Source organism: Rhinoraja longicauda, chromosome 44 (genome assembly GCF_053455715.1).
Source record: "Rhinoraja longicauda isolate Sanriku21f chromosome 44, sRhiLon1.1, whole genome shotgun sequence".
NCBI lineage: Eukaryota > Metazoa > Chordata > Chondrichthyes > Rajiformes > Arhynchobatidae > Rhinoraja > Rhinoraja longicauda.
The window spans coordinates 3,491,529-3,518,663 of NC_135996.1; the positions used below are offsets into that span (position 1 = coordinate 3,491,529).

Sequence of the window (27,135 nt, forward strand, 5' to 3'; positions counted from 1 at the left end):
ATAGTAATAACAGTAATAATACTAATAATAATACTACTAATAATAATATTAATAAATCTAATAATACTACTAATAATAGTAATAATAGTAATAATAATAATACTAATAAATCTAATAATAATACTACTAATAATAGTAATAATAGTAATAATAATAATACTAATACCAGTAACTTGCATTGTTGACATTAATAAAAGTATTTACCATTACATTCAGTTGTCAATCCTTGATGTGAAAGGGGGTGGGGGGTTGTTGCTTGGCGTCTCTCTCCCCATTGGTCCAGTGTCCCGTCACTCGGGTCAAAGACCCGCCCACCGGCCGCACTCCGCCCAATCAGCGGCCGCTGACCTGCCATAAAGCCCGCCCCTCGCCGTAACTCCCTTTCCCATTGGCTGAGTGATCCGTCTATTGAACGACCGCGGACCTGCCCCAGATCCTTCCCTATTGGCTGAGTGACCCGTCACTCGGGTCAATGTCATGACCACCGGACACGCGCCGTCCAATCAGCGGCTGCGGACCCGCCCTAGATTGGCCGAACCATCCGTCGCTCGCGGACCAGTCCCGCCCACTAGCGTCACTCATTCCAATCAGCGGCCGATGACCCGCCCTAGCCCCATATCTATTGGCTGAGTGACCCGTCACTCGCGTCAATGACCCGCCCACCTGTCACGCCCCGACCAGTCAGGGGCCGCGGACCCGCCGCAGCACCATCGCTATTGGCCAAGTAACCCGTCACTTAGCCGCCAATCCAGCCCACCTGGCATCACTCTCTATTCAGCGGCCGCGGACCCGCCCTGGGACCTTCCCCATTGGCCAAGTAACCCGTCAGTCGGGTCAATGTCCCGCCCACCGATAACGGTCACCGTCCATTCAGCGGCCGCGGACCCGCCCCCAGCTCCACCTCTATTGGCTGAGTAACTCGTCACTCGGGTCAATTATCCCGCCTAACTGTCACATTCAACGGCCATTCAGCGGCAGTGGACCCAGCTCCTTCCCTGTTGGCCGAGTGGCCCGTCATTCGCAAATCAGTCCCGCCCACCGGGACGGAACGTCCATTAAACGGCTGCGGACCCGCCCCGGATCCTTCCCCATTGGCCGAGTCACTCGTCGCTCCCGGACACCTCGCATCACTCCGCCCAATCAGCGGCCGCGGATCCACCGCAGCCCCATCTCTATTGGCTGAGTGACCCGTCACTCGGGTCAATGTCCCGCCTACCTGTCACGCCCCGTCCATTCAGCGGCCGTGCACCCGCCCCCGCTCTTTCCCTATTGACCGAGTGACCCGTCATTTGCGGACCAGTCCCGCCCACCGGCCGCATTCCGCCCATTCAGCGGCCGCGGCCCCGGATCCCTCCCCATTGGCTTAGTCACCCGTCACTCCCGGACTAGTCCCGCCCACGAGCTCACTCATTCCAATCAGCGGCCGATAACCCACACTAGCCCCATCACTATTGGCTTAATGACCCGTCACTCTCGTCAGTGTCCCGCCCACCTGTTACGCGCCGTTCATTCAACGGCCGCGGAACTGTCCCAGCTCCATCGTTGGCCAAGCAACCCGTCACTCGCAGTAAAGCCCCGCCCACATATCGCGCCTCGTCCAATCAGCGGCCGTGGACCCGCCCCATATCCTTCCCCATTGGCCAATATAACCGTCACTCAGCCGCCAATCCCGACCACTTCGCATCACTCCGCCCAATCAGCTGCCGCGGACCCGATCCAGCTCCATCTTTATTGGCCAATTAACCCGTCACTCAGCAACCAGTCCCGCCCACGAGCCTCACTCATTCCAATCAGCGGCCGCTGCCCGCCCCAGCCCCGCCTCTATTGGCTGAGTGACCCGTGATCTGAGGTGGGGGGGAGAGGGGGGGAGCTGTCATGGGGAAAGGAGGGGAGAGGGAGGAGCGGAGGGGAGAGGGTCTCGAGGAAGGGAAGATATGGTACAGTTGGGGAAGATACAGAGGAGGGGGAGGATATGGTACAGTAGGGGAAGATACAGAGGAGGGGAGGGTGAGGATATGGTAGAGTAGAGAAAGATACAGAGGGGGAGGATATGGTACAATCGGGGAAGATACAGAGGAGGGGGGAGGATATGGTACAGTGGGGGAAAATACAGAGGAGGGGGAGGGGAGGATATGATACAGTAGTGAAGATACAGAGGAGGGGAGGGGAGGATATGGTACAGTAGGGGAAGATACAGGAGGGGGATATGGTACTGTAGGGGAAGATACAGAGGAAGGGGGGAGAGAAGGAGATAAGGGAGGGGGAAGTGATGGAGAAGGGGGAAAGGGACAGGAGGAGGGGGAAGAGGTGGGGTAGAGAGTGAAGGGGAAGATACAGAGTGCAGAATATAGTCCTCGGCATTGTAGGTAATGTGGGGAACAGAGAGTGGAGGGCAAGGGGAGGATATAGGGAGGAGGAAGAGGAGAAGGAGGGGGATGTGGGGAGAGGGGGGGATGAGGAGCAGATACGGGGAGAAGGTGGGGGGGAGGCATCAGGTGGGCGTGCGGTCCTCCGGGGGAGGGCACTTGTGGCCACTCGGCCCGTCATTAACGTGCTGTTCTGTGGGCCGCAGGGGCCGGTGAGGATGGGCGGCCGCGGCCAGGGCCAGATGACCTTCAGCGTGGAGGTGGTGGGCATCGGGAGGGGAGAAATTCTCCCCCCACCCACCCTGCAACCCCCTCCCCTCTACCCGGTAAGTATGCCAGGGGTGGGGATAGTACGCCGTCCATTCTCCCCCCCCTCCCCCCGGTCCGTCTGTTCCCCTGTAATCATGTGTAAGAAGGAACTGCAGGTGCATTAACACATTAAGGAAGGCAGAGTATTATCTGAAAGGTGTCAAGTTAGGAAAAGGGGACGTACAACGAGATCTGGGTGTCCTAGTGCATCAGTCACTGAAAGGAAGCATGCAGTGAAGAAAGCAAATGGAATGTTGGCCTTCATAACAAGAGGAGTTGAGTATAGGAGCAAAGAGGTCCTTCTGCAGTTGTACAGGGCCCGAGTGAGACCGCACCTGGAGTACTGTGTGCAGTTTCGGTCTCCAAATTTGAGGAAGGGTATTCTTGCTATTGAGGGCGTGCAGCGTAGGTTTACTAGGTTAATTCCTGGAATGGCGGGACTGTCGGATGTTGAAAGACTGGAGCGACTAGGCTTGTATACACTGGAATTTAGAAGGATGAGAGGGGATCTTATCGAAACGTATAAGATTATTAAGGGGTTGGACACATTAGAGGCAGGAAACATGTTCCCAATGTTGTGGGAGTCCAGAACAAGGGGCCACAGTTTAAGAATAAGTGGTCGGCCATTTAGAACGGAGATGAGGAAAAACTTTTTCAGTCAGAGAGTTGTGAATCTGTGGAATTCTCTGCCTCAGAAGGCAGTGGAGGCAAGTTCTCTGAATGCATTCAGGACAGAGCTAGATAGAGCTCTTAAGGATAGCGGAGTCAGTGGGTACGGGGAGAAGGCAGGAACGGGGTACTGATTGAGAAAGATCAGCCATGATCACATTGAATGGCAGTGCTGGCTCAAAGGGCCGAATGGCCTACTCCTGCACCTATTGTCTATTGTCTATTGAGCCATATATCATGGAATAATACCATTTCCTTCCAGAGACATGGTAAATCAAAGTCAGAGCAAAAATGGCACGGTGGCGCAGCGGTAGAGTTGCTGCCTTACAGCGAATGCAGCGCCTGAGACTCAGGTTCCATCCCGACTACGGGCGCCGTCTGTACGGAGTTTGTACGTTCTCCCCGTGACCTGCGTGGGTTTTATCCGAGATCTTCGGTTTCCTCCCACACTCCAAAGACGTACAGGTATGTAGGTTAATTGACTGGGTAAATGTAAAAATTGTCCCTAGTGTGTGTAGGATAATGTTAATGAGCGGGGATCGCTGGGCGGCGCGGACTCGGTGGGCCGAAGGGCCTGTTTCCGCGCTGTATCTCTAAATCTAAAAAAAAAGACCAGTTTCCATGACAACACACATTGGCAAAATTGTGATTCCGCATGTACGAGAAGACATGTACACTGTACATGTTGCATGTATAATAATGTGCTCTGTAATGTGTGTGAAAGAAGGACAAAGACAATTAACTACTAAATGCCATCTATTTAATTAAACAAACTCTACAATACAAACAAAAATGAAAAAAACTAAAAAGTCTGAAACTTAACTCGAGTTGGCCGTCCGATTACAGTCGTTTATGAATCTGCATGCCGGGAAGCCATCACGTTTATCCCAATTGCGTAGGTTTTAGATTTAGTTTCAATTTGTACTTCCTGGTAATGCCTTCGCTTTTTACATGTTCCATCGTATTTTATCGTTGTATCATCTTCTGTTGACAACATTCTACCGCTGCACCATAGAGAGCATCCTAACACATGGCATCCCTGTGTGGTACCTCAGCTGCATGGAGGCAGAGAGGAGAGCTCTTCAGCGGGTAATCCATAGAGCTCAGAGGACCATTGGGACACAGTTACCAGCCTTGGAGGGCATCTACAACACACGATGCCTCAGAAAAGCCACCAGCATTCACAAAGGCTCTTCACACCCCCGCAACAGTCTGTTCGAACTTCTACCGTCGGGCAGACGATACAAGGCCTTCTACACCCGCACCTCAAGACTCTGGAACAGATTCATCCCCAGGGCCATAGCTGCTATAAACCGGTCCTGCTGAGCCGGATGGTCACATCGCACAGTGAACCGGCACAGATCTACTTGCACTTTATTCTGTTTTAAAACTGTTACAATTTGTTTTGTTGGGTTGTTTAAATTAATAATTAATACTGACTCGCTAATTAAATTATTGCATCATATGGGAGGCGCATTCCCAATCTCGTTGTACCCCTGTACAATGACAATAAAGATATATTGTATTGTTTGGATTGTATTGTTAACACAATAGGTTAGGCAGCATCTTGGGAGAGAAGGAATGGGCGACGTTTGTCCCACCCCCCTGACATCAGTCTGAAGAAGGGCCTCGACCCGAAACGCCGCCCATTCCTTCTCTCCTGAGATGCTGCCTGACCTGCTGAGTTACTCCAGCATTTTGTGAATAAATACCTTCGATTTGTACCAGCATATGCAGTTATTTTCTTACACCATGCTCATGTACGTAACTCATCGTGTCCTGAGAGTTACGTACGTAAGATGCCGTTGGCAATCATGAAAAATGAATATATATCGGAGCGATATTCATTTGTTTCTACGATGCCCAAGCCAAGTAACAAAAACACATGTTCCACAATTCTTAACTCGGCATATTTTAAAGCCAAGGAGACATACTGTGCCTACTTTGTTCTCTGTGTCCAAATCGTTACGTGCATAAGCAGGCTTCGTTCACCTACTGTTTTCATGCCTGGTGGAACCGTCAACTTATAAAAACAATAACATTGCTGTCTGGAACGAAACCGCGGGGAAGTGTAGTGTATCAATTTTCTGCTGATGGTGCTGGAGCCTGATGTCCCTTCGTGTCTTCCGAACGTCTGCTGGTTACGTACAGGAGACGTTCAATTGTCCAGCGTTATCTTCCTAATTACAATACAATACAATATAATATATCTTTATTGTCATTGTACAGGGGTACAACGAGATTGGGAATGCGCCTCCCATACGATGCAATAATTTAATTAGCTAGTCAGTATTAATTTAAAGAACCCAATGAAACAAATTAGAACAGTTTTAAAACAGAATAAAGTGCAAGTAAGTCTGTGCTGGTTCACTGTGCGATGTGACCATCTGGCTCAGCAGGACCGGTTCATGGCAGCTATGGCCCTGGGGATGAAGCTGTTCCTGAGTCTGGAGGTGCGGGCGTAGAAGGCCTTGTATCGTCTGCCCGACGGTAGAAGTTCGAACAGACTGTTGCAGGGGTGTGAGGAGTCTTTGTGGATGCAGGTGGCTTTTCTGAGGCATCGTGTGTTGTAGATGCCCTCCAAGGCCAGTAGCTGTGTTCCGATGGTCCTCTGAGATCTATGGACTACCCGCTGAACATAGGAAATAGGTGCAGGAGTAGGCCATTCGGCCCTTCGAGTCTGCACCGCCATTCAATATGATCATGGCTGATCATCCAACTCAGTATCCCGTACCTGCCTTCTCTCCATACCCCCTGATCCCTTTAGCCACAAGGGCCACATCTAACTCCCTCTTAAATATAGCCAATGAACTGGCCTCAACTACCTTCTGTGGCAGAGAATTCCACAGATTCACCACTCTCTGTGTGAAAAAAAACTTTCTCATCTTGGTCCTAAAAGACTTCCCCCTTATCCTTAAACTGTGACCCCTTGTTCTGGACTTCCCCAACATCGGGAACAATCTTCCTGCATCTAGCCTGTCCAACCCCTTAAGAATTTTGTAAGTTTCTATAAGATCCCCCCTCAATCTTCTAAATTCCAGCGAGTACAAACCGAGTCTATCCAGTCTTTCTTCATATGAAAGTCCTGCCATCCCAGGAATCAATCTGGTGAACCTTCTCTGTACTCCCTCTATGGCCAAAACTGTACGCAATACTCCAGGTGTGGTCTCACCAATGCCCTGTCCAACTGCAGCAGAACCTCCCTGCTCCTATACTCAAATCCCCTCGCTATGAATGCCAACATACCATTCGCTTTCTTCACTGCCTGCTGCACCTGCATGCCTACCTTCAATTATTGGTGTACCACGATACCCAGGTCTCGTTGCATCTCCCCTTCTCCTAATCGGCCACCATTCAGGTAATAGTCTGCTTTCCTGTTCTTGCCACCAAAGCGGATAACCTCACATTTATCCACATTATACTGCATCTGCCATGCCTTTGCCCACTCACCTAACCTATCCAAGTCACGTTGCAGCCTCCTAGCATCCTCCTCACAGCTAACACTGCCCCCCAGCTTCGTGTCATCCGCAAACTTGGAGATGTTGCATTCAATTCCCTCATCCAAATCATTAATATAGATTGTAAATAGCTGGGGTCCCAGCACTGAGCCTTGCGGTACCCCACTAGTCACTGCCTGTCATTCCGAAAAGGACCCGTTTATTCCTACTCTTTGCTTCCTGTCTGCCAGCCAGTTCTCTATCCACATCAATACTGAACCCACAATACTGTGTGCTTTAAGTTTGCATACTAATCTCTTATGTGGGACCTTGTCGAAAGCCTTCTGGAAGTTCAGATATGACACATCCACTGGTTCTCCCTTATCCACTCTACTAGTTACATCCTCGAAAAATTCTATAAGATTCGTCAGACATGATTTAATTTTCATAAATCCATGCTGACTTTGTCCAATGATTTCACCACTTTCCAAATGTGCTGCTATCCCATCTTTAATGACTGACTCTAGCATTTTCCCCACTACCGATGTTAGGCTAACTGGTCTATAATTCCCCGTTTTCTCTCTCCCTCCCTTTTTGAAAAGTGGGGTTACATTAGCTACCCTCCAATCCTCAGGAACTACTCCAGAATCCAGAGTTTTGAAAAATTATCACTAATGCATCCACTATTTCTGGGGCTACCTCCTTAAGAACTCTGGGATGCAGCCTATCGCAGCGGTAGAGTTGCTGCTTTACAGCGAATGCAGCGCCGGAGACTCAGGTTCGATCCTGACTGCGGGTGCTGCACTGTAAGGAGTTTGTACGTTCTCCCCCTGACCTGCGTGGGTTTTCTCCGAGATCTTCGGTTTCCTCCCACACTCCAAAGACGTGCAGGTATGTAGGTTAATTGGCTGGGTAAATGTAAAAAAAAAAATTGTCCCTAGTGGGTGTAGGATAGTGTTAATGTACGGGGATCGCTGGGCGGCACGGACTTGGAGGGCCGAAAAGGCCTGTTTCCGACTGTATATATATGATATGATATGATATGATATCTGGCCCTGGGGATTTATCGGTCTTTAATCCATTCAATTTACCTCACACCACTTCCCGACTAACCTGGATTTCATTCAGTTCCTCCTTCTCAATTGACCCCCGGTCCCCTGCTATTTCCGGCAGATTATTTATGTCTTCCTTAGTGAAGACAGAACCAAAGTAGTTATTCAATTGGTCTGCCATGTCCTTGTTCCCCATGATCAATTCACCTGTTTCTGACTGCAAGGGACCTACATTTGTTTTAACTAATCTTTTTCTCTTCAGATATCTATAAAAGCTTTTGCAGTCAGTTTTTAATGTTCCCTGCCAGTTTTCTTTCATAATCTATTTTCCCTTTCCTAATTAAGCCCTTTGTCCTCCTCTGCTGGACACTGAATTTCTCCCAGTCCTCTGGTAGGTTGCTTTTTCTTGCTAATTTGTACGCTTCATCTTTTGTTTTGATACTATCCCTAATCTCCCTTGTTAGCCACGGATGCACTACCTTCCCTGATTTATTCTTTTGCCAAACTGGGATGAACAATTGTTGTAGTTCATCCATGCGGTCTTTAAATGCCTTCCATTGCATATCCACCGTCAACCCTTTAAGAATCAATTGCCAGTCTATCTTGGCTAATTCACGTCTCATGCCCTCAAAGTTACCTCTCCTTAAGTTCAGAACCGTTGTTTCTGAATTAACTAAGTCACTCTCCATCCTAATGAAGAACTCAACCATATTATGGTCACTCTTGCCCAAGGGGCCACGCACATCAAGACTGCTAACTAACCCTTCCTCATTACTCACTACCCAGTCTAGAATAGCCTGCTCTCTCGTTGGTTCCTCTACATGTTGGCTTAGAAAACTATCCCGTATACATTCCAAGAAATCCTCTTCCTCAGCACCTCTGCCAATTTGATTCACCCAATCCATATGTAGATTGAAGTCACCCATTATAACTGTTTTACCTTTGTTGCACGCATTTCTAATTTCCTGTTTGATGCCATCCCCAACTCTACTATTACTGTTAGGTGGCCTATACACAACTCCCACTAGCGTTTTCTGCCCCTTAGTGTTTCGCAGCTCTACCCATATCGATTCCACATCCTCCAAGCTAATGTCCTTCCTTTCTATTGTGTTATTGGACCATGTTAGGTCCTCCGAAATGTGAGTGCCCAGAAACTTGAAGCATTTACGCAGCCCATCGGTCACAATCCTGTCGGCGTATTGAAAGGTAAGATTTTGTTTTGTATTTTACATGTATTTTGGGGGTTACACTAGGATGAATTTTGATGTTTCGTTCGACATGTGGCCCCACATATTGATTTTGGTGTTGTACATACCTAACATGATTCTAGATCGCTTGACGTGTCGGGTGTTTGCACTCATCCACTTTAATTCGTAAAATAAGTAGTGTAACAATTAAGTAATATTTGTACGAGAGGTATCGGGTGTATGACCAAAGTCACATTAAATTCTTGTTTAAATGTATTTGTCAGTAGATCTAGGGATCTAGAACGGCACGGTGGCGCAGCGGTAGAGTTGCTGCCTTACAGCGAATGCAGCGCCGGAGACTCAGGTTCGATCCTGACTACCGGCGCCGTCTGTACGGAGTTTGCACGTTCTCCCCATGGCCTGCGTGGGTTTTCTCCGAGATCTTCGGTTTCCTCCCACACTACAAAGACGATCAGGTTTGTAGGTTAATTGGCTGGGTAAATGTAAAAATTGTCCCTAGTGTGTGTAGGATAGTGTTAATGTGTGGGGATCGCTGGGCGGCGCGGACCCGGTGGGCCGAAGGGCCTGTTTCCGCGCTGTATCTCTAAATGTAAAAATCTAAATCTAAAAAAATCTAAAACTGGCTATCATCGGCAGGGCTTCGGCACGCTTAGTTACTGCCGCGGCAATGTTTGCGCCAGGTTATACATTGGGCAAACAATGCAACAGCGGTAAATAAGCGTGCCGATGCCCTGTTTTACCCTCGTGGCCAATCTATACCTCTGTGTGATGTAGCAGGTAGTTCAATATGACCAGTAATACAATCCAAAGACAAGCAATAGTAAGCTCTTGCCACTCCTGCACTGTAATATTAAGAAGGTTAATCAGTAGACAACTCCATTTTATATTACGTATATTCATTCTTCCATATTATGAATTGAATTTTACACACACCATTGTATGCCACATATTGGTGTCCTCGTTACGTACGTGATATTGCCATCAAACAAACTGTTATCCTTAAACTGGAAAGTATTACTATTTAGAAAGCCAACAATTGAGAGGAGAAAATTGCTCTAAAGTGAATATTAAATGGTTATTTGATGTACTGCATTCAGAAATGGAACTAAACTTAATCTTTCCTTGCATATATAATGTACGTAATGGTGTCCTCTAATCAATCTAGTATTACACAGCCATAATTAGGTTAGAAGTTTACTGTCGAATTTGATTGTGGACCTCCACGGATAGGATGTATAACTACACTTTAATGAATTAGAGAAAAGAAGTTCTACCTTTGCAATCAAATGCCATTGAGACATACATTAACACTTGTGTGGTAACTATTAAATTACCTGAAAAGACTACTTGTGATAGAGTTAGACGGTTGTCAAACTTGTAAATAAATGTGTTTGCATTGATTTGTGCAACAATTAATTTTGGGGTGTCTATGTCACGTTTCCATGTCCCAGTATCAACAGACAATAAACAATAGGTGTAGGAGGAGGCCATTCGGCCCCTCGAGCCAGCACCGTCATTCAATGTGATCATGGCTAATCATTCTCAATCCGTACCCCGTTCCTGCCTTCTCCCCATACCCCCTGACTCCGCTATCCTTAAGAGCTCTATCTAGCTCTCTCTTGAATGCATTCAGAGAACTGGCCTCCACTGCCTTCTGAGGCAGAGAATTCCACAGATTCACAACTCTCTGACTGAAATTTTTTTTCCTCATCTTCGTTCTAAATGGCTTACCCCTTATTCTTAAACTGTGGCCGCTGGTTCTGGACTCCCCCAACATTGGGAACATGTTTCCTGCCTCTAACATGTCCAACCCCTTAATAATCTTATATGTTTCAATAAGATCCCCTCTTATCCTTCTAAATTCCAGTGGATACAAGGCCAGTCGCTCCAGTCTTTCAACATATGACAGTCCCGCCATTCCGGGAATTAACCTGGTGAACCTGCGCTTCAACCTAGCAAGAATATCCTTCCTCAAATTTGGAAACCAAAACTGCACACAGTACTCCAGGTGCGGTCTCACTAGGGCCCTGTACAACTGCAGAAGGACCTCTTTGCTCCTATACTCAACTCCTCTTGTTATGAAGGCCAACATTTCATTGGCTTTCTTCACTGCCTGCTGTACCTGGATGTTTCCTTTCAGTGACTGATGCACTAGGACACCCAGATCTCGTTGCATGTCCCCTTTTCCCAACTTGACACCATTCAGATAATAATCTGCCTTCCTATTCTTACCACCAAAGTGGATAACCTCACACTTATCCACATTAAACTGCATCTGCCATGCATCTGCCCACTCACACAACCTGTCCAAGTCACCCTGCAACCTCATAGCATCTTCCTCACAGTTCACACTGCCACCCAGTTTTGTGTCATCTGCAAATTTGCTAATGGTACTATTAATCCCTTCATCCAAGTCATATCATATCATATTTATATACATATGTATGTGACAAATAAACTTGACTTGACTTGGTTGCTGGGGGCAGCTCCCAGGATGCCGCCAAAATGCTGTCCCTCACAAATTCAGTTTTGTTTTCGCATCAAATATCATTTTTTCCGCTAGACTGCCAGAAAAATTATGGTTATATTCTTAAAGACAATTAATATGCACGTCTAAATAAGCGTAAATTAAAATCAGATAAGATTCATATACTCAAACAAACACGCGCCAAAAACTTCCCGGGCTTTATTATCTGAATGGTGGCCGATTAGGAAAAGGGGAGATGCAACGAGACCTGGGTGTCGTGGTACACCAGTCATTGAAAGTAGGCATGCAGGTGCAGCAGGCAGTGAAGAAAGCAAATGGTATGTTGGCATTCATAACGAGGGGATTTGAGTATAGGAGCAGGGAGGTTCTGCTGCAGTTGTACAGGGCATTGGTGAGACCACACCTGGAGTATTGAGTACAGTTTTGGTCTCCTAATCTGAGGAAAGACATTCTTGCCATAGAGGGAGTACAGAGAAGGTTCACCAGATTGATTCCTGGGATGGCAGGACTTTCATATGAAGAAAGACTGGATAGACTCGGCTTGTACTCGCTGGAATTTAGAAGATTGAGGGGGGATCTTATAGAAACTTACAAAATTCTTAAGGGGTTGGACAGGCTAGATGCAGGAAGATTGTTCCCGATGTTGGGGAAGTCCAGAACAAGGGGGTCACAGTTTAAGGATAAGGGGGAAGTCTTTTAGGACTGAGATGAGAACGTTGGTGAATCTGTGGAATTCTCTGCCACAGAAGGTAGTTGAGGCCAGTTCATTGGCTATATTTAAGAGGGAGTTAGATGTGGCCCTTGTGGCTAAAGGGATCAGGGGGTATGGAGAGAAGGCAGGTACGGGATATTGAGTTGGATGATCATCCATGATCACATTGAATGGTGGTGCGTACAGGCTCGAAGGGCCGAATGGCCTAATCCTGCACCTATTTTCTATGTTTCTATGTAGCGGCTTTCAAAATGGACGCCGATAGACATCAGTGGCCCGCCAAAAGGTCACAGCGGGGTCAGGCAGATGTTCTGGGACAACAGATCCACACCTGGCTGTCTGTCAGCGACACGCGCAGCGCCCTCTGGCAGTCTGGCAAGTCCCTGCACCCACTGAGGCCGGTGGGCGGGACTGGTCCGCGAGTGACGGGTTGCTTGGCCAATGGGGATGGATCTGGGTGCGGGTTCGCGGCCGCTGATTGGGAGGACAGGGCGGGACTACACTGCGAGGGACTCAGCCAATAGGGAAGGATCTTGGGCGTGTCTGCGGCCGCTGATTAGACGGAGTGATGCCAGGTGGGTGGGATTGGTAGCCGAATGACGGGTCAGTCGACCAATAGATATGGAGCTCGACCGGGTTCGCGGCCGCTGAATGGACGGCGCCTGATCGGAGGGCGGGACATTGACCTGCGTGACAGATCAGTCGGCCAATGGAGAAGGGAGGAGCTGGGGCGGTACCGCGGCCGTTGATTGTTCACTCTGAGGCGTGTGGGCGGGAATTTGATTCGAGTGACGGGTCGCTAGACCAATGGGAAGGGAGTGAGCTGGAGGGGCTGGTTTTTCCCCTAAAAACTGCAACTGTTGTAAATTGATTCTTTTTAAAAAAAGAAATAAGCAGCAGTTCCAAATATTCATCGTTTATTTCAAACTTGCTGTTCCTTTTGTTGCTTTTGAAACACTTTGTGATGTTCATTATAACTTCAGTAACCCGATCTTTTCTTTTGAGTTCAGTCTCTATGGTTTTGCATCATCTGCTCATTGTGACCATTGACCACCGAAAGGATGGCAGTTGTTGCACTGCTTTTGTTCTGAGGTTTTCACCACGGTGACCATTGTCGAGGTGGAACTTCATCACAATGGAATTGTTCCCCAACCAATAAATAACAGCAACCGCTGAAGATCCTTCACTCAGACACAGCTCCGTCTCCTCTGAGTGTCACTGAAGATGTTTTCCTCGTGGTTCAATTACATAATGAACGGATTCAGAAATCCTCAGGACTGCGGACCAGGTGACCGCTGTGAAGGTGAAGGAACCGCACACGATGACAACGAGGAAGACAAACCGGGTGCAAGTAACGGCCAGCACAACACCACTCCAGCAGCAGTAATCCGCGATTTGGAGAGTGGAGGAATCGCTGCCGGTGGAGACGAGGTAAAACTGCCTCAGGAGGTGGCAGGACCATCTAAGGCAATGGCAGAGGGTCAGCCTGACAAAGGCTCTCTGTCATTTGGTGTCCACTATCCTGTTGCAGAACTGAGGTGGATGAGAGAAGGGAAAGAACATTCTGCCGAGGCAATACTGCAGCCTGGTAAGCAAGGCGACAGCGAGGAGCAACTGGCAGGGACTATGCCCGACACAGACACAACAACTGTCGGGGAGAGCAGTGTCGAGAGCGCTCCGCTTCCAAGGCCGGTAGATGACAGCTCCATCACCCTTGAATATCCAAAGAGGAAACCTGCCATCTTCCACCGCCCCACTCCAAAACGGACAGTCGTGCTTAAAGAGACTGGAAGACAAAGTATCCGGTTGCAATCCATTGCCATTGGTTTTAGCACCTGGAGACCCGGCTCCATCACTTCGATCTATAAGCACGAGAGAAGCTGGGGAATGGAGAAGCTGAGAATACAAAAAACTTTCAGTTTAGCTGCAAATATGTATTAGTTGGGGTTTTTTTTGGATTAGTAATAATAATACTAATAACAATAGTAATAATAGTAATAATAATACTACTAATAATAATAATAGTAACAATAATACTAATAATAATAGTAATAATAGCAATAATAATACTACTAATAATAGTAATAATAATAATGCTAATAATAATAATACTAATAATAGTAATAACAGTAATAATACTAATAATAATAATACTAATAATAGTAACAATAATACTAATAATAATAGTAATAATAGCAATAATAATACTACTGATAATAGTAATAATAATAATACTAATAATAATAATACTAATAATAGTAATAACAGTAATAATACTAATAATAATAATACTAATAATAGTAACAATAATACTACTAATAATAATAATACTAATAATAATACTACTAATAATAGTAATAATAATACTAATACTAGTAACTTGTAACAATGTTGACAGTAATAAAAATATTTACCGTTACATTCAGTTGTCATTCCTTGATGGGTGAGGTGGTGTTGCTTGTCGTCTCTCCCTCCCCATTGGTCCAGTGTCCCGTCACTCGGGTCAAAGTCCAGCCCACCGGCCGAACTCCGCCCAATCAGCGGCCGTGGCCCCGTCAGAAAGCCTGCCCCTCGCGGTCACTCCCTTCCCCATTGGCTGAGTGACCCGTCCATTCAGCGGCCGCGGACCCGCCATAGATCCTTCACTATTGGCCAAGTGACTCGTCACTCGAGTCAATATCCCGCCCACCGGTCACTCGTCGTCCAATCAACGGCTGCGGACCCGCCCCAGATCCTTTCCTATTGGCGAATCTTCCTATCACTCGCGGAGCAGTCCCGCCCACCGGCATCGGACCCGCCCCGGTTCCTCCCCTATTGGCTGAATGACCCGTCACTCGGGACAATGTCCCGCCCACCGGGCACGCCCCGTCAGCGGCCGCGGACCCGCCCCAGCTACATCGCTATTGGCCAATTAACCCGTCACTCAGCCGCAAATCCCACCCACCTCGCATCACGTCTAACCAGCGACCGCGGACACACCCATGGGACCTTCCCCATTGGCCAAGAAACCCGTCACTCGGGTCATTGTCCCGCCCACCGGTAACGGTCACCGTCGATTCAGCGGCCGCGGACCCGCCCCCTGCTCCACCTCTATTGGCTGAGTAACTCGTCACTCGGGTCAATATCCCGCCTACCTGTCACATTCAACGGGCATTCAGCTCCTTCCCTGTTGGCCGAGTGGCCCGTCATTCGCAAACCAGTCCCGCCCACCGGGACGGGACGTCCATTCAACGGCCGCGGACCCGCCCCAGCTCCTTCTCCATTGACCGAGTCACTCGTCGCTCAGCCGCCAATCCCGGACACCTCGAATCACTCCGCCCAATCAGCGGGCGCGGACCCGCCCCTGCCCCATCTCTATTGGCTGAGTGACCCGTCACTCTGGTCAATGTCCCGCCTATCTGCCACGCCCCGTCCATTCAACGGCCGCGGACTCGCTCTTGCTCCGTCCCTATTGACCGAGTGACCCGTCACTCAGCTACCAGTCCCGCCCACGAGCCTCACTCATTCCAATCAGCGGCCGCTGCCCGCCCCAGCCCCGCCTCTATTGGCTGAGTGACCCGTGATCTGAGGTGGGGGGGAGAGGGGGGGAGAGGGGAGGAGAGGGGAGGAGAGGGGGGGAGAGGGGGGGGGGGAGAGGGAGGAGCGGAGTGGAGAGGGTCTCGAGGAAGGGAGGATATGGTAAAGTTGGGGAAGATACAGAGGAGGCGGAGGATATGGTCCAGTAGGGGAAGATACAGAGGAGGGGGAGGGAGAGGATATGGTACAGTAGAGAAAGATACAGAGGGGGAGGATATGGTACAGCAGGGGAAGATACAGAGGAGGGGGGAGGATATGGTACAGTGGGAGAAAATACAGAAGAGGGGAGGTGAGGATATGATACAGTAGTGAAGATACAGAGGAGGGGGAGGGGAGGATATGGTACTGTAGGGGAAGATACAGGAGGGGGGATATGGTACTGTAGGGGAAGATACAGAGGAAGGGGGGAGAGAAGGAGATAAAGGAGGGGGAAATGATGGAGAAATGATGGAGAAGGGGGAAAGGGACCGGAGGAGGGGGAAGAGGAGGGGTAGAGAGTGAAGGGAAAGATATAGAGTGCAGAATATAGTCCTCGGCATTGTAAGGAATGTGGGGAACAGAGAGTGGAGGGCAAGGGGAGGATATAGGGAGGAGGAAGAGGAGAAGGAGGGGGGATGTGGGGAGAGGGGGGGGTGAGGAGCAGATACGGGGAGAAGGTGGGGGGGGAGGCATCAGGTGGGCGTGCGGTCCCCCGCGGGAGGGCACGTGTGGCCACTCGGCCCGTCATTAACGTGCTGTTCTGTGGGCCGCAGGGGCGGTTGAGGATGGGAGGCCGCGGCCGGGCCCAGATGACCTTCAGCGTGGAGGTGGTGGGCATCGGGAGGGGAGAGGTTCTCCCCCACCCACCCTGCAACCCCCTCCCGTCTATCCGGTAAGTATGCCAGGGGAGCGGGCTAGTACGCCGTCCATTCTCCCCCCCATCCCCCCCCCCCCTCCTCTGTAATCATGTGTAAGAAGGAACTGCAGGTGCATTAACACATTAATAACTTGGATGAAGGGATTAAAAGTACCATTAGCAAATTTGCAGATGACACAAAGCTGGGTGGCAGTGTGAACTGTGAGGTTGCAGGGTGACTTGGACAGGTTGTGTGAGTGGGCGGATGCATGCCAGATGCAGTTTAATGTGGATAAGTGTGAGGTTATCCACTTTGGTGGTAAGAATAGTAAGGCAGAGTATTATCTGAATGGTGTCAAGTTAGGAAAAGGAGACGTACGACAAGATCTGGGTGTCCTAGTGCATCAGTCACTGAAAGGAAGCATGCAGGTACAGCAGGCAGTGAAGAAAGCCAATGGCACGTTGGCCTTCATAACAAGAGGAGTTGAGTATAGGAGCAAAGAGGTCCTTCTGCAGTTATACAGGGCCCTAGTGAGACCGCACCTGGAGTACTGTGTGCAGTTTTGGTGTCCAAATTTGAGGAAGGGTATTCTTGCTATTGAGGGCGTGCAGCGTAGGTTTACTAGGTTAATTCCCGGAATGGCGGGACTGTCATATCTTGAAAGACTGGAGCGACTAGGCTTGTATACACTGGAATTTAAAAGGATGAGAGGGGATCTTATCGAAACGTATAAGATTATTCAGGGGTTGGACACGTTAGAGGCAGGAAACATGTTCCCACTGTTGGGGGAGTCCAGAACCAGCGGCCACAGTTTAAGAATAAGGGGTAGGCCATTTAGAACGGAGATGAGGAAAAACGTTTTCAGTCAGAGAGTTGTGAATCTGTGGAATTCTCTGCCTCAGAAGGCAGTGGAGGCCAGTTCTTTGAATGCATTCAAGAGAGAGCTAGATAGAGCTCTTAAGGATAGCGGAGTCAGGGGGTATGGGGAGAAGGCAGGAACGGGGTACTGATTGAGAACGATCAGCCATGATCACATTGAATGGCGGTGCTGGCTCAAAGGGCCGAATGGCCTACTCCTGCACCTATGTTCTATTGAGCCATATATCATGGAATAATACCACTTCCTTCCAGAGACATGGTAAATCAAAGTCGTAGCAAAATATGGCACGGTGGCGCAGCGGTAGAGTTGCTGCCTTACAGCGAATGCAGCGCCTGAGACAGGTTCGATCCCGACTACGGGCGCCGTCTGTATGGAGTTTGAACGTTCTCCCCGTGACCTACGTGGGTTTTCTCCGAGATCTTCGGTTTCCTCCAACACACCAAAGACGTGCAGGTATGTAGGTTAATTGACTGGGTTAATGTAAAAATTGTCCCTAGTGTGTGTAGGATAATGTTAATGAGCGGGGATCGCTGGGCGGCGCGGACTCGGTGGGCCGAAGGGCCTGTTTCCGCGCTGTATCTCTAAATCTAATAAGGAGACCAATTTCCATGACAACACGCATTGACAAAATTGTGATTCCGCATGTACGAGAAGACATGTACACTGTGTACATGTTGCATGTATAATATTGTGCTCTGTAATGTGTGTGAAAGAAGGACAAAGACAATTAACTACTAAATGCCATCTATTTAATGAAACAAACTCTACAACACAAACAAAAATGAAAAAAACTAAAAAGTCTGAAACTTAACTCGAGTTGGCCGTCCGATTACAGTCCTTTATGAATCTGCATGCCGGGAAGCCATCGCGTTTATCCCAATTGCGTAGGTTTTAGATTTAGTTTCAATTTGTACTTCCCCGAAATGCCTTCGCTTTTTACATGTTCCATCGTATTTTATCGTTGTATCATCTTCTGTTGACGACATTCTACCGCTGCACCATAGAGAGCATCCTAACACATGGCATCCCTGTGTGGTACCTCAGCTGCACGGAGGCAGAGAGGAGAGCTCTTCAGCGGGTAGATAGAGCTCAGAGGACCATCGGAACACAGTTACCAGCCTTGGAGGGCATCTACAACACACGATGCCTCAGAAAAGCCACCAGCATCCACAAAAGACTCTTCACACCCCCGCAACAGTCTGTTCGAACTCCTTCCATCGGGCAGACGATACAAGGCCTTCTACGCCCGCACCTCCAGACTCAGGAACAGCTTCATCCCCAGGGCCATAGCTGCTATGAACCGGTCCTGCTGAGCCGGATGGTCACATCGCACAGTGAACCGGCACAGATCTACTTGCACTTTATTCTGTTTTAAAACTGTTCTAATTTGTTTCGTTGGGTTGTTTAAATTAATAATTAATACTGACTCGCTAATTAAATTATTGCATCGTATGGGAGGCGCATTCCCAATCTCGTTGTACCCCTGTACAACGACAATAAAGATATATTGTATTGTATTGTATTGTATTGTTAACACAATAGGTCAGGCAGCATCTCGGGAGAGAAGGAATGGGCGACGTTTGTCCCACCGCCTGACATCAGTCTGAAGAAGGGCCTCGACCCGAAACGCCGCCCATTCCTTCTCTCCTGAGATGCTGCCTGACCTGCTGAGTTACTCCAGCAGTTTGTGAATAAATACCTTCGATTTGTACCAGCATATGCAGTTATTTTCTTACACCATGCTCATGTACGTAACTCATCGTGTCCTGAGAGTTACGTACGTAAGATGCCGTTGGCAATCATGAAAAATGAATATATATCGGAGCGATATTCATTTGTTTCTACGATGCCCAAGACAAGTAAAAAAAACACATGTTCCACAATTCTTAACTCGGCATATTTTAAAGCAAAGGAGACATACTGTGCCTACTTTGTTCTCCGTGTCCAAATCGTTACGTGCATAAGCAGGCTTCGTTCACCTACTGTTTTCATGCCTGGTGGAACCGTCAACTTATAAAAACAATAACATTGCTGTCTGGAACGAAACCGCGGGGAAGTGTAGTGTATCAATTTTCTGCTGATGGTGCTGGAGCCTGATGTCCCTTCGTGTCTTCCGAACGTCTGCTGGTTACGTACAGGAGACGTTCAATTGTCCAGCATTATCTTCCTAATTACAATACAATACAATATAATATATCTTTATTGTCATTGTACAGGGGTACAAAGAGATTGGGAATGCGCCTCCCATACGATGCAATCAATTAATTAGCTAGTCAGTATTAATTTAAAGAACCCAATGAAACAAATTAGAACAGTTTTAAAACAGAATAAAGTGCAAGTAAGTCTGTGCTGGTTCACTGTGCGATGTGACCATCTGGCTCAGCAGGACCGGTTCATGGCAGCTATGGCCCTGGGGATGAAGCTGTTCCTGAGTCTGGAGGTGCGGGCGTAGAAGGCCTTGTATCGTCTGCCCGACGGTAGAAGTTCGAACAGACTGTTGCAGGGGTGTGAGGAGTCTTTGTGGATGCAGGTGGCTTTTCTGAGGCATCGTGTGTTGTAGATGCCCTCCAAGGCCAGTAGCTGTGTTCCGATGGTCCTCTGAGATCTATGGACTACCCGCTGAACATAGGAAATAGGTGCAGGAGTAGGCCATTCGGCCCTTCGAGTCTGCACCGCCATTCAATATGATCATGGCTGATCATCCAACTCAGTATCCCGTACCTGCCTTCTCTCCATACCCCCTGATCCCTTTAGCCACAAGGGCCACATCTAACTCCCTCTTAAATATAGCCAATGAACTGGCCTCAACTACCTTCTGTGGCAGAGAATTCCACAGATTCACCACTCTCTGTGTGAAAAAAAAGTTCTCATCTCGGTCCTAAAAGACTTCCCCCTTATCCTTAAACTGTGACCCCTTGTTCTGGACTTCCCCAACATCGGGAACAATCTTCCTGCATCTAGCCTGTCCAACCCCTTAAGAATTTTGTAAGTTTCTATAAGATCCCCCCTCAATCTTCTAAATTCCAGCGAGTACAAACCGAGTCTATCCAGTCTTTCTTCATATGAAAGTCCTGCCATCCCAGGAATCAATCTGGTGAACCTTCTCTGTACTCCCTCTATGGCAAGAATGTCTTTCCTCAGATTAGGAGACCAAAACTGTACGCAATACTCCAGGTGTGGTCTCACCAATGCCCTGTACAACTGCAGCGGAACCTCCCTGCTCCTATACTCAAATCCCCTCGCTATGAATGCCAACATACCATTCGCTTTCTTCACTGCCTGCTGCACCTGCATGCCTACTTTCAATGACTGGTGCACCACGACACCCAGGTCTCGTTGCATCTCCCCTTTTCCTAATCGGCCACCATTCAGGTAATAGTCTGCTTTCCTGTTCTTGCCACCAAAGTGGATAACCTCACATTTATCCACATTATACTGCATCTGCCATGCCTTTGCCCACTCACCTAACCTATCCAAGTCACGTTGCAGCCTCCTAGCATCCTCCTCACAGCTAACACTGCCCCCCAGCTTCATGTCATCCGCAAACTTGGAGATGTTGCATTCAATTCCCTCGTCCAAATCATTAATATATATTGTAAATAGCTGGGGTCCCAGCACTGAGCCTTGCGGTACCCCACTAGTCACTGCCTGTCATTCTGAAAAGGACCCGTTTATTCCTATTCTTTGCTTCCTGTCTGCCAGCCAGTTCTCTATCCACATCAATACTGAATCCACAATACCGTGTGCTTTAAGTTTGCATACTAATCTCTTAAGTGGGACCTTGTTGAAAGCCTTCTGGAAGTCCAGAAAAAAACACATCCACTGGTTCTCCCTTATCCACTCTACTAGTTACTATTCTATAAGATTCGTCAGACATGAATTACCTTTCATAAATCCATGCTGACTTTGTCCGATGATTTTACCACTTTCCAAATGTGCTGCTATCCCATCTTTAATAACTGACTCTAGCATTTTCCCCACTACCGATGTTAGACTAACTGGTCTGTAATTCCACGTTTTCTCTCTCCCTCCCTTTTTGAAAAGTGGGGTTACATTAGCTACCCTCCAATCCTCAGGAACTACTCCAGAATCCAGAGTTTTGAAAAATTATCACTAATGCATCCACTATTTCTGGGGCTACCTCCTTAAGCACTCTGGGATGCAGCCTATCTGGCCCTGGGGATTTATCGGCCTTTAATCCATTCAATTTACCTCACACCACTTCCCGACTAACCTGGATTTCACTCAGTTCCTCCCTCTCATTTGACCCCCGGTCCCCTGCTATTTCCGGCAGATTATTTATGTCTTCCTTAGTGAAGACAGAACCAAAGTAGTTATTCAATTGGTCTGCCATGTCCTTGTTCCCCATGATCAATTCACCTGTTTCTGACTGCAAGAGACCTACATTTGTTTTAACTAATTTTTTTCTCTTCACATATCTATAAAAGCTTTTGCAGTCAGTTTTTATGTTCCCTGCCAGTTTTCTCTCATAATCTATGTTCCCTTTCCTAATTAAGCCCTTTGTCCTCCTCTGCTGGACTCTGAATTTCTCCCAGTCCTCTGGTAGGATGCTTTTTCTTGCAAATTTGTACGCTTCATCTTTTGTTTTGATACTATCCCTAATCTCCCTTGTTAGCCACGGATGCACTACCTTCCCTGATTTATTCTTTTGCCAAACTGGGATGAACAATTGTTGTAGTTCATCCATGCGGTCTTTAAATGCCTTCCATTGCATATCCACCGTCAACCCTTTAAGAATCAATTGCCAGTCAATCTTGGCCAATTCACGTCTCATGCCCTCAAAGTTACCTTTCCTTAAGTTCAGAACCGTTGTTTATGAATTAACTAAGTCACTCTCCATCCTAATGAAGAACTCAACCATATTATGGTCACTCTTGCCCAAGGGGCCACGCACATCAAGACTACTAACTAACCCTTCCTCATTACTCACTACCCAGTCTAGAATAGCCTGCTCTCTCGTTGGTTCCTCTACATGTTGACTTAGAAAACTATCCCGTATACATTCCAAGAAATCCTCTTCCTCAATTTGATTCACCCACTCTATATGTAGATTGAAGTCACCCATTATAACTGTTTTACCTTTGTTGCACGCATTTCTAATTTCCTGTTTGATGCCATCCCCAACTCTACTAGGTGGCCTGTACACAACTCCCACTAGCGTTTTCTGCCCCTTAGTGTTTCATAGCTCTATCCATATCAATTCCACATCCTCCAAGCTAATGTCCTTCCTTTCTATTGTGTTATTGGACCATGTTAGGACCTCCGAAATGTCAAGTGCCCATAAACTTGAAGCATTTAGGCAGCCCATCGGACACAATCCTGTCGGCGTATTGAAAGGTAAGATTTTGTTTGTATTTTACATGTATTTAGGGTGTTACAAAATAAGTAATGTAACAATTAAGTAATATTTGTACGTGAGGTATCGGGTATATGACCAAAGTCACATTCAATTCTTATTTAAATGTATTTGTCAGTCGATCTAGGGATCTAGGGCGGCACGGTGGCGCAGCGGTAGAGTTGCTGCCTTACAGCGAATGCAGCGCCGGAGACTCAGGTTCGATCCTGACTACCGGCGCCGTCTGTACGGAGTTTGCACGTTCTCCCCGTGACCTGCGTGGGTTTTCTCCGAGATCTTCGGTTTCCTCCCACACTCCAAAGACGTGCAGGTTTGTAGGTTAATTGGCTGGGTGAATGTAGAAATTATCCCTAGTGTGTGTAGGATAGTGTTAATGTGCGGGGATCGCTGGGCGGCGCGGACCCGGTGGGCCGAAGGGCCTGTTTCCGCGCTGTATCTCTAAATCTAAAAATCTAAATCTAAAACTGGCTATCATCGGCAGGGCTTCGGCACGCTTAGTTACTGCCGCGGCAATGTTTGCACCAGGTTATACATTGGGTAAACAATACAACAGCGGTAAATAAGCGTGCCGATGCCCTGTTTTACCCTCGTGGCCAATCTATACCTCTATGTGATGTAGCAGGTAGTTCAATATGACCAGTAATACAATCCAAAGACAAACAATAATAAGTTCTTGCCACTCCTGCACTGTAATATTAAGAAGGTTAATCAGTAGACAACTCCATTTTATATTACGTAAATTCATTCTTCCATATTATGAATTGAATTTTACACACACCATTGTACGCCACATTTTGGTGTCCACGTTACGTACGTGATATTGCCATCAAACAAACTGTTATTCTAAAACTGGAAAGTATTACTATTTAAAAAGCCAACAGTTGAGAGGAGAACATTGCTCTAAAGTGAATATTAAATGGTTATTTGATGTACTGCATGCAGAAATGGAACTAAACTTAATCTTTCCTTGCATAGATAATGTACGTAATGGTGTCCTCTAATCAATCTAGTATTACACAGCCATAATTAGGTTAGACATTTACTGTCCAATTTGATTGTGGACCGCCATGGATAGGATGTATAACTACACTTTAATGAATTAGAAAAAAGAAGTTCTACCTTTGCAATCAAATGCCATTGAGACACCATGTTACATACATTAATACTTGTGTGGTAAATAGTAAATTACCTGAAAAGACTACTTGTGGTTGTGGAACTATCTTCTTTCTTTTTGATAGAGTCAGACGGTTGTCAAACTTGTAAATAAATGTGTTTGCATTGGTTTGTGCAACAATTAATTTTTGGGTGTCTATGTCACGTTTCCATGTCCCAGTATCAACAGACAATAGACAATAGGTGCAGGAGGAGGCCATTCGGCCCCTCGAGCCAGCACCATCATTCAATGTGATCATGGCTGATCATTCTCAATCAGTACCCCGTTCCTGCCTTCTCCCCATACCCCCTGACTCCGCTATCCTTAAGAGCTCTATCTAGCTCTCTCTTGAATGCATTCAGAGAACTGGCCTCCACTGCCTTCTGAGGCAGAGAATTCCACAGGTTCACAACTCTCTGACTGAAAACATTTTTCCTCATCTCCGTTCTAAATGGCCGACCCCTTATTCTTAAACTGTGGCCGCTGGTTCTGGACTCCCCCAACATTGGGAACATGTTTCCTGCCTCTAACGTGTCCAACCCCTTAATAATCTTATATGTTTCAATAAGATCCCCTCTCATCCTTCTAAATCCCAGTGTATACAAGCCCGGTTGCTCCAGTCTTTCAACATATGACAGTCCCGCCATTGCGGGAATTAACCTGGTAAACCTACGCTTCAACCTAGCAAGAATATCCTTCCTCAAATTTGGAAACCAAAACTGCACACAGTACTCCAGGTGCGGTCTCACTAGGGCTCTGTACAACTGCAGAAGGACCTCTTTGCTCCTATACTTCACTGCCTGCTGTACCTGCATGCTTCCTTTCAGTGACTGATGCACTAGGACACCCAGATCTCGTTGCACGTCCCCTTTTCCTAACTTGACACCATTCAGGTAATACTCTGCCTTCCTATGCTTACCACCAAAGTGGATAACCTCACACTTATCCACATTAAACTGCATCTGCCATGCATCCGCCCACTCACACAACCTGTCCAAGTCACCCTGCAACCTCATAGCATCTTCCTCACAGCTCAAACTGCCTTTGTGTCATCTGCTTTGTGTCATCTGCAAATTTGCTAATGGTACTATTAATCCCTTCATCCAAGTCATATCATATCATATTTATATACATATATGTATGTGACAAATAAACTTGACTTGACTTGACTTGACTTGGTTGCTGGGGGCAGCTCCCAGGATGCCGCCAAAATGCTGTCCCTCGCAAATTCAGTTTTGTTTTCGCATCAAATATCATTTTTTCTGCTAGACTGCCAGAAAAATTATGGTTATATTCTTAAAGACAATTAATATGCACAATAAGCATCAATTAAAATCAGATAAGATTCATATACTCAAAAAAACACGCGCCAAAAACTTCCCGGGCTTTATTATCTGAATGGTGGCCGATTAGGAAAAGGGGAGATGCAACGAGACCTGGGTGTCGTGGTACACCAGTCATTGAAAGTAATCTGAGGAAAGACATTCTTGCCATAGAGGGAGTACAGAGAAGGTTCACCAGATTGATCCCTGGGATGGCAGGACTTTCATGTGAAGAAAGACTGGATAGACTCGTCTTGTACTCGCTGGAATTTAGAAGATTGAGGGGGGATCTTATAGAAACTTACAAAATTCTTAAGGGGTTGGACAGGCTAGATGCATGAAGATTGTTGCCGATGTTGGGGAAGTTCAGAACAAGGGGTCACAGTTTAAGGATAAGGGGGAAGTCTTTTAGGACCGAGATGAGAAAGTTTTTTTTCACACAGAGAGTGGTGAATCTGTGGAATTCTCTGCCACAGAAGGTAGTTGAGGCAAGTTCATTGGCTATATTTAAGAGGGAGTTAGATGTGGCTCTTGTGGCTAAAGGGATCAGGGGGTATGGAGAGAAGGCAGGTACGGGATACTGAGTTGGATGATCAGCCATGATCATATTGAATGGCGGTGCGTACAGGCTCGAAGGGCCGAATGGCCTAATCCTGCACCTATGTTTCTATGTTTCTATGTAGCGGCTTTCAAAATGGACGCCGATTGACATCAGTGGACATCAGTGGCCCGCCAAAAGGTCACAGCGGGGTCAGGCAGATGTTCTGGGACAACAGCCCACACCTGGCTGTCTGTCAGCGACACGCGCAGCGCCCTCTGGCAGTCTGGCAAGTCCCTGCACCCACTGAGGCCGGTGGGCGGGACTGGTACGCGAGTAACGGGTTACTTGGCCAATGGGGAAGGATCTGGGGGCGGGTCCGTGGCCGCTGATTGGGAGGACTGGGCGGGACTACACTGCGAGGGACGGGTTACTCAGCCAATAAGGAAGGATCTTGGACGTGTCCGCGGCCGCTGATTAGGCGGAGTGATGCCAGGTGGGTGGGATTGGTAGTTGAGTGACGGGTCACTCGACCAATAGAGATGGAGCTATACCGGGTCGCGGCCGCTGAATGGCCGGCGCCTGATCGGAGGGCGGGACATTGACCTGCGTGACAGATCAGTCGGCCAATGGAGAAGGGAGGAGCTGGGGCAGGACCGCTGCCGTTGATTGTTCACTCTGAGGCGTGTGGGCGGGACTTTGACTCGAGTGACGGGTCGCTAGACCAATGGGAAGGGAATGAGCGGGAGGGGGGGGATTTTCCAAAAAAAACTGCAGCTGTTGCAAATCTGATTCTTTTTTTAAAAAGAACCCATGAACTAAGCAGCAGTTCCAAATATTCATCGTTTATTTCAAACTTGCTGTTCCTTTGGTTGCTTTTGAAACACTTTGTGATGTTCATTATAACTTCAGTAAACCGATCTTTTCTTTTGAGTTCAGTCTCTATGGTTTTGCATCATCTGCTCATTGTGACCATTGACCACCGAAAGGATGGCAGTTGTTGCACTGCTTTTGTTCTGCGGTTTTCACCACGGTGACCATTGTCGACGTGGAACTTCATCACAATGGAATTGTTCCCCAACCAATAAATAACAGCAACCGCTGAAGATCCTTCACTCAGACACAGCTCCGTCTCCTCTGAGTGTCACTGAAGATGTTTTCCTCGTGGTTCACTTACATAATGAACGGATTCAGAAATCCTCAGGACTGCGG

The 27,135-nt window shown here is 47.5% G+C and overlaps 1 protein-coding gene across 1 annotated transcript; it reads left to right on the plus strand.

Moving 5' to 3' along the window:
• Window positions 1-2,571: 2,571 nt before the first annotated feature.
• LOC144612372 (uncharacterized) lies at window positions 2,572-14,221 on the plus strand. Its single transcript, XM_078431955.1, has 4 exons — window positions 2,572-2,692; window positions 8,961-9,039; window positions 9,305-9,496; window positions 13,252-14,221. Exon 4 carries the CDS (start codon window positions 13,466-13,468, stop codon window positions 14,180-14,182), a length of 717 nt encoding a protein of 238 aa, XP_078288081.1. The 5' UTR covers window positions 2,572-2,692; window positions 8,961-9,039; window positions 9,305-9,496; window positions 13,252-13,465; the 3' UTR covers window positions 14,183-14,221.
• The last annotated feature ends 12,914 nt before the right edge of the window (window positions 14,222-27,135 follow it).